The 17,057-nt window shown below is 37.1% G+C and overlaps 1 protein-coding gene across 1 annotated transcript; it reads left to right on the top strand.

The window, feature by feature from the left end:
• Positions 1 to 3,525: 3,525 nt before the first annotated feature.
• On the top strand, positions 3,526 to 5,274 carry LOC149171837 (uncharacterized). The gene is made up of 4 exons (XM_089426102.1): positions 3,526 to 4,007; positions 4,094 to 4,432; positions 4,566 to 4,851; positions 5,167 to 5,274. The coding sequence occupies exons 1-4, from the start codon at positions 3,526 to 3,528 to the stop codon at positions 5,272 to 5,274; spliced, it is 1,215 nt and encodes a 404-aa protein (XP_089282228.1).
• Positions 5,275 to 17,057: the final 11,783 nt, after the last annotated feature.

The raw sequence follows: 17,057 nt of genomic DNA, 5'->3' as shown, positions 1-17,057 counted from the left end.
ATGCACATTTCTGCATCTTATTTAGATTTTCCTATTCCTATGTTGCCATTACTCCTCAATTTATGCCTTAGGGCGTTTCCTTTGCAACATTTGATGCAAATACTAATTATATTAAATGGTATCTTTTCTCACTATAAATATGCGAAATAACATATATATATATATGAAAATAATAGATATATAAGAAATTATAGATATATATATATATATAGAAAATTCATGAAATAAATGATATTTATATTGAGTGGTGCCTTTTCCCACAATAAATATAAGGAATAGCATATATATATATATATGAAAAATATATACGATAACTTATAAGAACTAATATATATATATAATTCATGAAATACGTAAGTGATATTTATATTGAGTGGTACCTTTTCTCACGATAAATAAATATGTGAAATAGTGTATATATATATATATGAAATAACATGTATATATATGGGAACGGGAAATAGCAAATAGGGTAACGAGGCACGGAGCAAAGTTGCAAACAGCCATATGCGGGGCTATTCACATGTAAACACGTAATCGCCCCCCTATACAACAAGGAGGAGCGCTGTTATTCATGTAAGCTTTTGTATCATCCCACAACTGACGTGGGAGATGTGCAACGAGATTTTTATGGCAAACGATTTGATGGGAAGAAAATCTTCAACCCATATCAGTTTTGTAAAGCAGGATTTGATGTTTAGAGTTTGGAAAAATTATTCGAGGATATTTCTCAAGGTAGTCATGCATAAGTTAGGGGCAAATTATAATATATTTGAGGTAAATATCAAAATATTTGTCTCAAATCTACACATGTAGATTTATACATAGTTTTTGTATTTGATGGGATTTTTTAATTGGCCGCACAAAGAAAATCTTGTGCATGTGGTTTTTGGATGGTTATTTTTGCTGAACTATTTTAGAGAGTGTTTTGGAATGGAGGTCGCAGCTCCAACACCAAGGCAGAAGCAATAGTACTATGGGGTCTCTTATGGTTCAGCTACGTCCATGATATTCCCTATTTGCACATATATGGAGACTCGAAGATCATTATTGACCAAGTCTGGGGAAAAGCCTCCATTAACACTCCTATGCTACAAGGATGGCTGGGGCGGATTGATCTTGTTTGGCAACTTCATGAAGGATCCACAATCTAGCATATTGGCAGGAACCAAAACAAGGAAGCAAATAGATTATCAAACAAAAAATTGCAGGGAGTGATAGGTAAATGGTATTTGGAGATCACCTAGGAGCACAACACATGTGATATGGGGGACTTTCTATTTCCGGGTTAAATCTGAACCTCCCCTTTTTTTCATTAAAATTTTGTATATGTTATTTTTGACTTGCTGTTCTGATATCAATATTCTGCATATTTTTGACAAAATGGGGTTTTCCCCTTTTGCCTCTAAATATTAGAGAATATAAGCACCTACGTTGCTATGATCTTCTTCACTGGATTATGTATGTTTCAGTTATATGGCTCACTTTTTCTCTTATGAGATGAGGAGGATAAGTTTCTACTACATCATATGTATGTCAACTATTTTGTATATTTTCCTCTCATAATATAATATACAGCTTTTTTCTTCCTGGAAAAAAACAAATCTTAAAAAAATATCGAAAAAATTGTTAAAACGGTTTAATCAAAACAATCACCCAGTTCATCCCATGGTTGAGCTGATTTCCCAAAACAATCTAGAGCCATCTGAACTATTCACAAACTTCAACAAATTTATAAAAGAAGACGGATTGCTCTGTACAAAGGATTCCCCACTTCTGCTACCCCGGTGTTTCCCATTTACTAAGTGCGGGTCCTTGTCAGTGAGAGTTTCCTTTATTGCTTCTTCCCCTCTTCTTTTTTTCATGGATATTTGTAGCAAGTTAATTATTTTTGCTGATTGCAAGTTTTTTTTCAAGTTTGCCCAAAGAAATAAGTAATGCTCTTTGAATCCACTGCATAGCCAATGATAAGTAATGCTCTTTGAATCCGCTGCATAGCCAATGTATAAATTTTCTAGTTACCAAGTTCAAATTTGAATTAAAATTCTAATTCAATACAATATCATAAAAAATGATATACAAATATTCAATTCTAAGAATTTTTGACAATATACATCTAAATATTTAGATATATATAATTTCCTTCTTATAACAACAATACCTTTTGCTTCTTCTTTTTTCTCTATTCATTTAAAAATTTAAATAATTTCTCATAATTTCAATTAAAATATAAATAATTTTAAAACTATAATTCATTCAGAAAAACCACTCTCAAATCTCTCTATTTTTCAAAACTCAAAACTTAAATGAAAAATCCCTAGGTAATTTCAAAATTATTGAATCTACAAATTAAATATTTTACACTTATTTATTTGGATTTCTCTTAGATATAAACATATCAATTATTCTCTATAATTTACTCACTTGACCGTTCAAGTTCAAATTCTTTCTTTTCTGGTTTTCTAAATCCAATAAGGCAATACTGAAAATGAAAAAAAAAAAAAAATCAGGCCAATTGATTTTCATCTAAATTAAAATTTTACTTCAAAAAAAATAATAACCATACAAAATATTTATTCATAAAAAAATTTACACCTAAAAAAATTAAATCTCTCGACTCATATTAAATCAATATTTAAAATAAATCTATACTGATTTTAATTTTTCGTAAATAAACTTTCACACTGTTTATGACTCTCTCTAGAGTTTTACTTTCACGTTTTATTCTCTACATATAAATGCTATCAATCAATACACATGAAAAAATGTATTCCAGACATATTCTTAAAAGCAGAGCAACTTGGCTTCATGAAGGCGACAAAAGCACCAAGTTTTTCCACAAGTATGCAAGTGCTCAATGTGACAAAAACCACATCTGGAATATAAAAAATGAAAACGGAGACTCCTTTGTTTCTCAGCAAGACATTACTAGGGAGGTTGTTAACTATTTCAAGAAGCAGTACAACAAAAGGAATGATGTTGCTTTCCGCGACATTCTAAGGGGTATAGATCCGATTCCCCAAATGTTCAATGATGCTGACAATGAGATGATGTATAAGCCAGTGACAGAAGAGGAACTTCTTGGGGTCCTGAAATCTTTCAAGAAAGACAAAAGTCCTGGGCCGGATGGTTGGACAATTGAATTTCTCACTCACTTCTATGAGCTCATCAACCATGACCTCTTAAGCATGGTGGAGGCCTTGAGGATGTCTGGACATATTCACCATATCACTTCCTCAAAGTTGATCGCCCTCATCCCTAAAAAGACTGATCCGAAATCGTTTAACAATTTCAGACCAATTTCTTTGTGTAATATATCTTTCAAGATTATTACAAAGATTATCGCAGAGAGACTAAAAGGGAATCTAGCCACCTTTTTAATACGCTTTCTTGCATGGTCGAAACATCCTAGACGCCGTCGCCAACACACAGGAATGCCTCTCCTCCATGTATGCTCAAAACTTACCGGCGGCTATCATGAAGATTGACTTGAGGAAAGCCTTCGATTGTTTAGACTGGGGATTTATGGAGTGCCTTCTTGCAAAGATCGGCCTCAATGCAAAAAACATTCGATGGGTGATGGCATGTATCGAGAATGTTAATTACGCGGTTATTGTAAATGGGATTCCCTCACACTTCTTCCAAGCCGAAAGGGGTCTGCGACAGGGCTGCCCTCTCTCGCCCCTAATGTTCATTCTGGCTATGAATTCGTTAAGTATTCATATTAACAATGCGGTGGATGAAGGCAATTGTAAGCCCATTAAAATCTGCAGGCACATCTTCACATCTCATAACCTGTTCGTGGACGATGTCCTCTTATTCGCGATGCTTTATCGATCATCATGGAGTTGTTTAAAAGTCATTTTGGACAGATTTCAATGTGCTACTGGCCTCACTATCAACAAAGAAAAGTCTGTGCTATATCATAACGATGTTGATTTGGAGACTGTCAAATGGATTTCCCAGCTATTCGGTATAGAACACTCTTCGCTCAAGCACGGCCTGAAGTATCTAGGCTACCGCCTTAAAGCAAAAGGCTATACCAAACATGACTGGTTGTGGCTGACAGACAGATTTTTCAAGAAAATTTCAGCATGGCAATTCAGAAGTCTCTCCATGGCGGGCAGGGTCACCCTCACTCAAACCGTCTTAATGCAGCTGGCAGTTTATTGGGCGCACCTTTTCTTTATTCCTGTAAGTATTATCAACAAGATGACCACGATCTCAGCAAACTTCATTTGGGGCAGTTCTTCGGAACAGAAGAAGTTTCATCTATCCAGAATGGACAGAATCTCTTTGCCAAAAATCATGGGCGGATGGGGCTTAAAGAATTTAAGGGATTTTGGCAACGCTCTCCTTTGCAAATCACTCTAGCGCGGGATCTACGGGGATGGTCCATGGTGCGAGACGATCAGACAGAAATACATGAAGGGCAAGTGCCTTGAATTCTGGTATAGGAACGAAGCTATTGGCATCAAATCTGGATCGGCTATCTGGTTAAGTTTCAGGAAAATTGAAAAGTTCTTCCTGTCAAGATTAAGATGGAGGATTTATTCCGGTAACAGGATCTTTATTGGCCTCGATCCCATTGCTTGTAGTCGCGATCTTTCCTTCCCGGATGTTCTTTTATCCGCCTTGCACAGAATGGGTATCTTCACGTGGGATAAACTCATCTTAGACTGGAATGGCCTCTCCCCCACGTGGAAGGATGCAAATGTCATTGGTCTGCCGGTTGATCTCCACCCTTCATGGAATCTGTTCTCAGCCGCATTACAGGACAGTGGGATTATTCGTGGAGGCACTCTTGACCATCTATCCTGGTTCTCCTCAAACAGCTCGGCGGTTCCTAGAGTAAAAGACATTTACTCTGCCTTCATTTGCTCAAAGACTTCAAATTCTCCACCAATCTTCCCGGTCGTTCTTTGGAAAACAGGCTGCCCTCCTAGAATGATCCTTTTTGCCTGGCTGGTTTTTAACAACCGAAATCTCTCTTGGGACAATCTTAGGAAAAGGAGCTGGCATGGCCCCAGCAGATGCTTGATGTGCGAGTCTGAAGAAGAGACAAACTTACATATGTTCTTTCAGTGCAATTCTTCTCAGAAAATCTGGTATGAACTCACCATTTTTTTTATTTCCCTCACAATGTTTTTGACTCTGTTCATGCAGCTTTCCATTGGTGGTGCTCTCAATGTGCGACAAGGCGTCCCCTACTTGTTATCACGTTATGGTATGCCTGGAAATGGCGGAATCATAAAATCTTTAGAGATTCCATGACCCCTTTCTCTGCCATTTTGCAAAGTATCTGCTCTAGCTTTGATGCTATCACAAGTTTATAGGCCTAATACATCTGTCTTATCATGTTTTTTGCTCCCTCTATTTTGACTTAATGTCAAAGTATGTACATCTCCAGCCATCTAGCATCATATGCATCCATTATCTGTATCCAACATTCTCTGAGTTTTTGCTATATGTCATCCTATCATCATGATCCAGCTCTATCTGACTTGATATCCACTCAAGTCCCTCTCATATGTTTCCAATTGTAGCTCTTTATATTGACTTAATATAATCTATACTGCTTTTTCTTCTAGAAAAAAAATCTAAAATTTAATTTTTGTAACAAGATACCTATATTTATTATATACAGACATTGGATTTCGTTTCACAACCAGGTTTTATGTGGCGAATACTTTATTTAAACCATTGTATATATACAATGTATATACGATGTTATGTTGGTCTTTTGATCTTTGTCTATATTTCTTGCCGTAACTTCTAATATCCTATTTTTCATTTTATCTCGTTTTTATATTACTTTAATTGGTATTAATCTTTTAACTTTTATTTTAATTTTTCATTGTAATTTAAATAAATAGAAAATAAAAACTATACAACACAACAAAAAAACTAATTACTTTAAATTGACTTTATGCATATAGTTAATCATTTCTTCATCTTCTTTATCAGATTTCATTTCTTTTTTATTTGTTAGATTAGTTATTTATATATACTCTAACCCATATATTGCAAATGATTTGGATTACAGTGCTTTGTAGTTTTGCTTATTAATAAACAATTTTACTTTGTACTTTTTGTTTCATTGATATTCATAAAAACTAAGAGTACAAAGAAGTCATCAATGTTAAGCAACTATTAAAGATAGCTTAAAATAATATTTTCCAAAGCCTTTTCTTCATGTGTGTTCTCTGAGTCATTTAATGTTTCATTTTAAACAAGAGGGGTTCTATTTAATTTTTATGTTTGCAATTAAATGATATTTTGGTCCAATCTTAGGGTTAGGATAAGTAGTTGTTTTGTTTTTCTCATTTTCGTCGAAGTTGTAAGCTCTAGGACTATTTCTTGAGGGATGCAACTTTGAAAAAGATGATGTCTTGTGCTTTTGGATACTTCCTTGTGGGCCATAATCCTCTAGGCAGTAGATAGAGTTGCGTCAGTTTTGGTGTGGATTATGTCTTATTGATCCGACTTTAAATTGGGCTACGTTCCCATATCCTTGGCATAACTAGCCTAGGGATTCAAGGTGTTGATGTGGTGCTAGAGCTACACCAAGTCATAAAAAACCATCAACATCATTCCGCGACCATATTGGGGACATGAATGATTAGTTTCACTCTCCTTAGTTTTATATTTTGCTAAACATGCACAAACATTTCCAAGCATTGATTAATTATTTGCCTTGGCATCGTTTCCCTACCTTTGCAAGTTACCCTTCTGAGTCTTCCCATGACCACGTTGATGAGTTCTTAAACTTTTGTTGACCTACAAGAATCTATGACACTCTTACTAGCTCCCGTTTGTTTCCTCTCACTCTTTTCGGAGAGGCAAAAGATTGGCACCCTAACATTGTGGGGTCAATGCTCATCGATAAATTTATCAATGATTTCCCCCCTTTACCCGTGCCTCGACAACCCCAATTTTGGTGTATCTTTTGTGAGAAACCCCATGACCCTTTATCATGTCTAATACTCTCTAAATCAAAAAGGCAATACAAGCTTAAAAGGGAAAATCCTACCACTTCCTATGGATTGGAGTTTACAGGTCTTGAATTTGCATTCCAAATTCATGTGAAGAGATCACCCTTAATCTTTGCATGATCAACCGTGAAGACCTATGTGATTTTTATCCATATGATGACTTTCTCTTCAAGGAAGATACTAAGTCTTGCATATCTAATGACAACCATTTCCCTAAAGTTGACTTTGACCTTATTTATCCCTATGAAAGTGTATATGACAATTATGATGAAGATAGGTCAACTCTTGACTATCAAGAGTCCCTTCATGATGAGAATAATGATGCATTCTTTAAAAAATTCCCAAAGTCAATCCTTCTTGTGAAGAACTAAGTCTTAATTATCAAAACCCCTTTGATGAGATGGGTGAAGATGAGTTGTTCTTTGATCAACTTGAAGAACAAGATTCCCCTTTGAACCTAGTAAAGGCTTCTTACCTTCTAGATGTTGACAATGAGACATTTTTTAATGGGATTGCAAAGGAAATCATTTTTCTTGATTCTCAAGATGCCTTGTCAACCTATTCGATCAAACTTGAAAGGTATAAGTGTGAAATTCCAAAAGTGTTTCCTTACGTAAATGATTTTAAAAACTTCATTGATATATCTTTCTAAACATGCTTTGAGCATGCATTGTTTGAGTCTCATTGTCTTTCTAATATGATACACACATGTAGGCACACACTTGTTGGTTGCCATGTCATCCGACATGGTCAGCAATATTTATGGCTTCTTGTTAATCTAACATTGTTATCACACACACTTGTTGGTTGGCAAGACAAAAACCTTTTGTTGAACACCATCCAATAAGCTATGAATTTGGCTTGCACAATTCAAGACTTGTTGGTGTCGAGCCTGATTATCTTCCTGCTTGTTCAAAGGTATTTTGTTTCAGTCGCATTGGATCCTTGTTCCTAATGGGGCAGCAATGTCGCTCATTTAATCTCCATCAAGGGGGTCCAAGGGGGAAAGATGACAAATTTTATGATCCCCCCCAGCAAGGGTCGAGGGAAGTGACCCCGAAGCTAAAAATAGATTAAATTTTACCTTATAAAATATTGTTATTTCGTAGTCAATCTAGGTCGTTCATTAGGCGGATGATCTGAGGATAGAAGTTATGTTAATTTAGGGTTTTTTTTTCCTAGAAGGAAACCCTCAGTTTAAATAAGGGAATTGTATTGCAGTTGTGTATTATTATTCTGAGAGAGAAAGAGAAAGGAGATTGTGTGAGAGCGAAGAGGAGATTACAACGGATCTGTTATAGGTTGTATTTCTTCATTTTGATAAATAATATAAAAGGAAGGACTAGATGTTTCTATGTGGACGTAGCTCAAATTGGGTGAACCACGTATATTTGTGTCTCTCTTGTTTTATGCATTTCTGTATTTGTATTTCCACAATATTTTGTGTATTTCATTTCTCTGTTAATTAATTTCTAAAAATTGGTATCAAAGACAAAGGTTTATTTGGTTGATAACCTCGCAAGAGAGAAGGGTTCCTAGTTCGAGTGGGAGCAATGGCAGAAAATGGTAGGTTTAGGGTCAAGAAATTTAAGGACAAAAACTACGATTTGTGGAAGATACAGATGGAAGATTATCTATATCAAAAAGAGTTGTACCTACCATTGAGTGGAAAATCAAAGAAGTAGATGAGTGTGATGAATGTAGAATGGGAGATTTTTGACAAAAAGGCACTATGAACAATTCGATTATGTCTGGCAGCATCAGTGGCATTCAACATTTCAAAGGAAACAACAACAGAAAGTTTAATAATGGCATTGGCCAAACTATATGAAAAACCCTCGGCCTCAAATAAGGTATTTCTTATTAAGCGTCTATTTAATATGAAGATGTCAGAAGGTGGATCTATTGCTAATCATTTAAATGAATTTAACGGGATTACCAGTCATTAAGTTTTGTAGGTGTAAATTTTGATGATGAAGTTAGGGATCTATTATTTTTGTTCCCATTGTCAGAAAGTTGGAATGGCCTGGTTATGGCTATTAGTAACTTTGTCTATGAATCTAGAACTTCAAAGTTTGATGATGTTGTTGGTGCCATCGTTAGCGAGGAAATGCGACGGAAAAGCTACGATTAGACATCAGATAATTCTTTGACTTTAGATACTAGGGGAAGAAAAATGGAAAGAGGAAATATCCCAAGAAATCGCAGTAATTCACAAAAAGGCATATCCAAATGTAGATCAGGGATAGTGTGCTAGAAATGTGGGCAGAAAGGACACATGAAGAAATATTGTAAATCTTTGAAGGGAAAAGAAGGAGATGGACAACAAGGTAACAATCATGAAGCAAATGTGACAGGTGAGGTGTTGCAAGATGCTTTGATTCTTTCATTAGAGAATATTATTTATGCATGGGTGGTAGATTCAGGGGCCTCATTCCATGCCACACATGATACGAAACATTTTCATGACTATGTTCAAGAAAATTTTGGACATGTTCGCCTGAGTGATGATAAACCCTGTAAAATTGTTGGAATGGGTAAGGTTTTTTTATAAAGCAATAGAATGGAAAAAAATGGCTATTGAAGGAGGTAAGGCATGTTCCGGATCTAAATAAAAATATAATTTCAATAGGGCAGTAGGGAGGTGAAGGTTGTGTAACTACTTTTACATAAAAAAAACCTAGAAGGTCACTAAAGGAGCCCTAGTAATAGAAAAAGGAGAAAATGTTGGTACATTGTATTTATGCAATAGTATTTCTAATTTTTTTAATTCTTTAACCTCCACAGGCGTAGGTAAGACACTCTGGCATCATAGGCTCGGGCACATGAGTGAGAAGGGGATGCAGATTCTTCACTCAAGAAATTTGTTGCCAAGTTTGAAGCAAGTTGATTTGGATTTTTGTGAAAATTGTGTTTATGGAAAACAGAAGAGAGTTAGATTTATCAAATTTGGGAAGGATAATAAGACTGATAATTATAGCTTGTGCATAAATATGTATGGGTACCTACTCAGGTATCATCTCTCAGTGTCTCTTGCTATTATGTTACTTTTATTTATAATGCAACTAGGAAAACCTGGATTTATTTTATTCTAAATAAATCTGATATATTTGATACTTTCAAGGAATGGAAAGCTTTAGTTGAGAATGAGACAAGAAATAAGTTGAAGTGTCTCAGATCAGACAATGGAGGTGAATACTACAACAAAGATTTTGATAACTATTGTTCAGAGCATGGAATTCGCAGAGAGAAGACAGTTCGAGGAACACCACAAGAAAATGGTGTGTCAGAAAGGATGAATAGGACAATCATGGAGCGTGCAAGATGCATGAGTTTGCATGAAACATTGTCTTATAATTATGGGCAAATGATGTAGATATTGTCGTCTATCTAATAAACGAATGGCATTCAATTTCCTTGGATGGTGGTATTCCAGAGGAGGCATGGACAAGTAAAAAGGTAAACTATTCATTTTTTAAAGATTTTCGGTTGTGAAGCCTTTGTCCACATCAATAAAGAAAATAGGACAAAGCTTGAGGCAAAATCAAAGAAATGTACCTTTATGGATATGGTGTAAATGATTTTGGTTATCGCTTATATGATTATGAAAATCACAAAATCATTAGGAGCATATGTCATATTCAATGAAAGATTCTTGTATAAGGATCAAATAGAGGGAAAGAAATAGGAAAAATAAAACAAATAATACGCAGTGCTTGATGAGATCACAGAAAAAGTAAACGTGCCTGTAAATCATAATGATCAGTAGCCACAACAACAACAACAACCACAAAATCAACATGCACCTCTAACACCTGAAAGTGGTGTTAGAATATCTACCAGGATAAGTAAACCCCTTGAATGATACTCTCCTTCATTATATTATGTATTTGCTGACTGATTTTGGTGAACCAAAAAGATATGAAGAAGCAATGTGGGTTGAAACTAGGAAGAAGTGGGAGCAAACCATGGAAGAAGAGACAGACTCCTTGATGCATAACTAGACTTGGGACTTAGTCAAGTTGCCTGAAAATAAAACATCATTGTAGAATAAATGGGTTTATAGGTTGAAGGAAGAAGATGGAGGTAAATAGAGGTATAAGGCTACACTTCTGGTGAAGGGGTTTTCACAAAAGATAGGTATATACTTTGATGAAAATTTTTCTCTTGTTGTTAAAATGACTTCAATCAGAACTATTTTAAGACTAGTGATAGTACAAGATTTTCATCTTGAGCAGTTAGATGTAAAGACAACCTTTGTCGATGGGGATTTAGAGGAAGAAATATATATGCAGCAACTACAAGCATATGAGTTCAAAAGGAAGGAGAAGTTAGTGTGAAAACTGAAGAAGATCTTGTATGGCTTAAAATAGGATCCAAGGAAGTGGTATCTAAAATTTGACAGGTCTATGTTTGAACAAGACTATACTAGATGTCACTCTGACCATTGTGTTTATCTTAGAAAGAAAAATGATGGCAGCTATATTTATTATTATTGTGTGGAGATGACATGCTTGTTGCAGGGTCTAACATGCAAGAAATAAATGTGATCAAAGGAAAATTGGAAAATTCATTTGCAATGAAGGATTTGGGTGCTGCAAAACAAATCCTTGGTTTGAGATTAACTACAGACTGAAAAAATGTGTACATAGAAAAGGTGTTGGAAAGATTTAATATGCAGAATGAAAAACCAATTAATACACCTTTAGCTAGCAATTTCAAAATGAGTAAGGAGATGTGTCCCAAGACTCGGGAAGAGATGGATTATATGTGTAAAGTTACATATGCATCAACAGTTGGAAGCCTAATGTATGTAATGGTTTGCACAATGCATGATATTGCACGTGCAATGGGAGTTGTAAGCATGTATATGAACAATCTAGGAAAAAACCATTGGATGGCATTAAAGTGGATTCTCTAATATTTGAGAGGTATCACAAATCAAACATTATGATTTGATGGTTCAAACACTGTTCTACAGGGATATGTTGATAGGTGATAAAAATAACAGGAGGAGCATCACAGGATATGTGTTTATTGTAGGTGGAATAGTTGTTAATTGGGTTTCAAAATTGTAACACATTGTTGCACTTTAAATAATGGAATCAGAGTATATTGTTGTTATAGATGCTAGTAAATAAATGATTTGGTTACAAAGGTTTATGGATGAATTGGGAAAGAAGAAGGAGATGGGAAGGTTATACAGTGACAGCCAGAGTGGCATTCATCTTGCAAAGAACTCAGCATTTCATTCCAAGAATAAACATATACATCTCAAGTACCATTTCATACGATCAGTGTTAGAATATGGACAGTTGAGGATGGAAAAGATACACACTAGATAGAACCCTGCAGATATGTTAACAAAAGTTGTAACCAGGGAGAAACTGAGATTCTGCTCAGTTTCAATTGGGCTTCAAGTATGATGGTGAAGATGAGAAACAACCAGGTCCAATTGGAGTCATTGTCCAGCAAGTGAAGCAATGAGGGATTTTATATATAATCAGTCTCCAAGTGGGATATTGTTAGGTGTGGAGCATGATTATCTTCCTGATGGTTTAGAGATTTTTTGTTTCAATCGTGTTGGATCCATGTTCCTAACAAGGAAAAAATTCCACCTACTTAGTCGCCATTAGGGGGGTCTAGCGGGGCGACGGTGAATTTTATGTGCCCTCCCTTGGCAAGGGTTCGAGGAAAATGCCCTAGAAGCTAAAAATAGATGAAAAAATTCCTTGTAAAATATTGTAATTTCATAGTCAATCTGGGTCATTCATTAGGTGGATGATCTGACGGTAGAAGTTATGTTAATTTAGGGGTTTTTTCCCTAGAAGGAAACCCTTGGTTTATATGAGGGAATTGTATTGTGGTTGTATATTATTATTCTGAGCGAGAAAGAGAGAGGAGGCTATGTGAGAGCGAAGAGGAAATTATAGCGAATATGTTGTAGGTTGTATCTCTTCATTTTGTTGGATAAAATAAAAGGAAGGAATAGTTTTTTCTTTGTGGATGTAGCCCAAATTGGGTGAACCACGTTGTTGTAGTGGCTGCAAAACCCTCAAAAATTATAACCTCCATCCAATTTTGGAGCCTTCCTTGGGTTTTCCCTTGATGTTTGCAAGCACGCGGGCTCATCCCATGATCTCGTGTTGAGTCTCTACACCCTCCCCGCTTGAATGTTCACCGAACATCTTTTAGCATGTTGGTCACAATTCCATGCTTGCATCCATGTTCTGGCTATGTTCATGATCGTCTTCGTGTGTACAAGTTTTATTTTCTATGTAAGCATCTATCACACTCACACATGAAATTGTATGCAATATCGTGCAAGTGTCGGCGTGGTCGTTCAACGATCTATCTCAAGTGTCGCGCTTGTCGCTCGCACCCATCAATCAGTCACACTGAGTGTATGTTGTCATGATGATTCAAGGTGTCTTGTCATTGAGTCATGTTGAGTGTGTGTTCGCAAGGTCATCCATGCACAAGTTCACTCGCTCAGACACTTAGTCATTCTACTGAAACTTTGTCGACCAAACCACCCCCAACAGTCGGACCTCTGCTGAGCTGCACTGCGTAGTATTAGCCCTCAGTGATCATGCATTGTTGCCCAGAATTGCGCAGAGCTTGAAGCTGCCTCCCAGGCAGTCTGCATTGTGCAATCCTGGAGTCGATCCGACTGACTATCACCCAGAAAAACGCAAAAGTTTCTCAGCAAGCCATCTCATTTTGTGTTACCCGCAATAAAATCTATCAAGCTTCGTGCTGGTCAACTGGACAGTTTGACCGGGTAGTGATCCCGGATTTCACTCCTCCAAAAAATTGCACAGAAATTTCCAGCATCGCTGCCTCCGCTGGCTAAAGAAATTGCACAGACATGAAGGACATGCACCCACTACCTGTCATTGCACTGTCCTCGAAATTTGCAGAGTCATGTCAGTCAGATACTCTATCGGTCGACCTACTGGTCCTCTTGAATACTGTGTAGTTTTCATGGGCTATCTCCCAGTTGTCCGACATCCCGCTCAACCCAGACACTACGTAGAGATGTCCTACAGGCCAGCCTCCCAGCACTGTGCAGTTTTGGCCGGAAAGTTCCCACAGCCCGCTGCCAGCTTCCTTGGAGAATATGCGCAGTTTTCACTGCCGATGTCCTCCCTACTGCGTACACTACCTCCCTGGAAAAATTGTGCAGATATTCCCTTCAACCGAGCTATATCTCGTAGAAAGTCACTGCTAATCCAAACTGCCCATCTTAGCCTCCCAGTGACCTCTGCACAATTTTCCTTAGCAGTGCCCGGAGCCCGCATCCCGACCTGAAATATGCTCTATGCAGTTTCAGAGCCTTGTCCTCTCTCCCGGTCACCTACACCCAAAAACGAAAGATAATGCATCATGGTAGACTAGGATATTTTTGGATTTGATGTCGTCTCGTCATGAGTGATTGCAGATATAAGTACATGGAAGAGATATTGCACGATGACGAACAGGATGAAAAAGGAGCACATGCTAGGAGAAAGGATGAACACATGGAGCATGCCAAGTACAAGCGAAGGAGAGACACGAACATGTAACATCAAGCGAACACCAAGACCATCGAAGACTATGCACACCTTTCCATGCAGAGGTGAAGCTATGATACACCAAGAGCACATTCATCACTCAGTAGCACTGCAGCTCGACATGGACACCACAAGCAACATGAGCATACCATCATTGTCATGTCATGTTGAGTCATGTCATGAGCCATCTCGGCCACATCACTACTGTGGGCCATACTGTGTAATCAATGTAATGTAATGTGGAAGTCTAAGAGACCCACATGTAAAGTTGAAGAGTCATGTAAGTGAAATAGTCATGAGGGAAGTCAAATAGTTACAAGGGTCAGTTTCACCCTTGGCTATATATACCCCTCATTTGTACATGAAAAAGAATTTTCACCTTGGCTCTTCTCACATAGCCTTAAGAGTCTATAGTCTTTTCTTTGAGGGATGAGCAGTGGCTCCAGTGCCCCACTATTGGGGTTAGTGATGTAATGGTGTATCAATGTGTCTTTGATCTTTCGCTTAATTCATAAGCCTGATAATAGGCCAACATGTTTTCACATTTGTGTTGTATTCATTTATAAGACTATTCTTTGGACGGTTGTAATGCATGTTGATTTCACCTGTATTAGGACAGTTGAACTATTTCGATTGTTCTAATACATATGGTTTTCGAAAATGTGTTGTATAAGTTGTTAACGGTGTCTCGCCCATGTGGACTATTCTGTTGGACAGTTAATATAACCATTCTCATAAACTTGTTAAAATGATCGTCACACTCGTGTGGACTATTCCACTGGGTGTTGTACGTGCTATGCATTCACTGTGTGTTTGTGACTTTCGCATCTGTGTGGACTACTCTGCCAGAATCTGTGCATGTATTTTTGTGTTGTGTGTCTCTAACAGAGTTGGGACTATTCCCTTTCAACTTGAGACTCACTCCCACCCTCTTACTCTACGATGAAAGAAACTTGACACAAATAACACTAATCATTCACCAGGCATGCAAACCTCGTTGTTTCGAAGACAAAGCAAACAAATCTCATGTGATGACAAGCAAGAGCTAAGGAAAACCTTTAAGACAATGGAAACCGGGCCATCACACTGTATGGGACTCCTACACCAAATGGTGTGAGGTCTATTTGGGACTTCATATCGAGGATATCCCCTGAATGTTGGCGGGTCCAACGTCGTCAACATTTATGGCACTAGAAGGAGGGTTGTCAGTCGTTTATGGTTGAATGTCCTCTCAGCGCCACTCATCAATCATCTGGTCAAGGCAGTAAATCGCAATCACTCTCACCTACGCGCAACTCTGAAGTTGGTTACTCCTCACCTCCGACACGTGAACACAAAATTTCGTATCAACACCTCCACTCTGTTTGTTCCGTCACCCATCAATTTTCCAAAGCAGTTAGACTAATCCCAGGAATACAAAATCTCCATACACATCAAGGAAGCCAAAGACCACTCCCAAAAAAGTTGTTGTATCATCGGTGGAAGAAGCAGTTCTTGCCACACTCGAAGGTCTGACAAAAATTGTAGAAGCTCACTTACAACCTGGCAAGTCTTATTTCCAATGCTATAGATATTTAATTCCTTAAGAGTACAATGAAAGTGACAATGACCATAATTCTAGTGGAAGATTCATGGGTATTTTCATACATACATGAGCATACAAGAAAAATAGTTGGCCATTAATGCACCCCACCATACATATACCATGGCTTACCTTGGGAGATGTGAGAGCCCTCCGTAGGAATACTAGGGTATACGATATAATGTACCCATTAATGGGAAGCTCATTTGAATCTGATAACCCCACTGGAAATTTGAATTTATATAACCGCTTAGCCCATATGTTTTTTGCAGCCGTTGCGTTCATGCACTCAACTATCGAAGGCCATTTTGGTGGTGAACGAATTTTCCATGAATGTCCTGAGAAGCAGGCTTTAAAATTGACACTCGTATGCCCCTTTTTTTATTTGTAACCGTAAAATACACCTAAGTTTAAAGTAAATATGTCAAAATTAACTCGCAAATAATTTAGGAAAATGTCAAAATTACGGGACTATTAGAAAACCGGAAGTTTGAAATTATATATATATTTTTTATATTTATTTATATAAGGCTAGAACAAGGATATCTAAAGTAGTTGATACTTTAGGGTGGCATTTTTTTAAATAATTTTTATTCAAATTCTTTATTGTGCACCACCTGATTGGTTGGTTGACGAGTTATTATTGACCGGTAAGCTCTCAATTATTCATCCACACGGCCAAATTTTAAAAGGTTTTGGACAAAAACCCAAAATGACTAGATACCTGCTTTATCAAATCTCTGCAATAATCCCCCCAGGTAGTCGCTCTTAGCCATGACATTGGAGTTCTAAATTTTTTAGGTTTGAAAATGTTATATTGGAAGGAAAGTACATGGAGTCCAAATTGCACAAGGTAAGTCAAACTAAGTATCCTGCCATATCTGCAATAATCCCCACAGGTAGTCGCTCTTAGCCATGACATTG

Source organism: Pinus tabuliformis, chromosome 4_2, assembly GCF_031772625.1.
Source record: "Pinus tabuliformis cultivar Carrire ecotype Pingquan chromosome 4_2, CPIR1, whole genome shotgun sequence".
NCBI classification, from domain to species: domain Eukaryota; kingdom Viridiplantae; phylum Streptophyta; class Pinopsida; order Pinales; family Pinaceae; genus Pinus; species Pinus tabuliformis.
The sequence above is the reverse complement of the archived record's forward strand: the minus strand, read 5'-3'. Positions and strand labels throughout refer to the sequence as shown.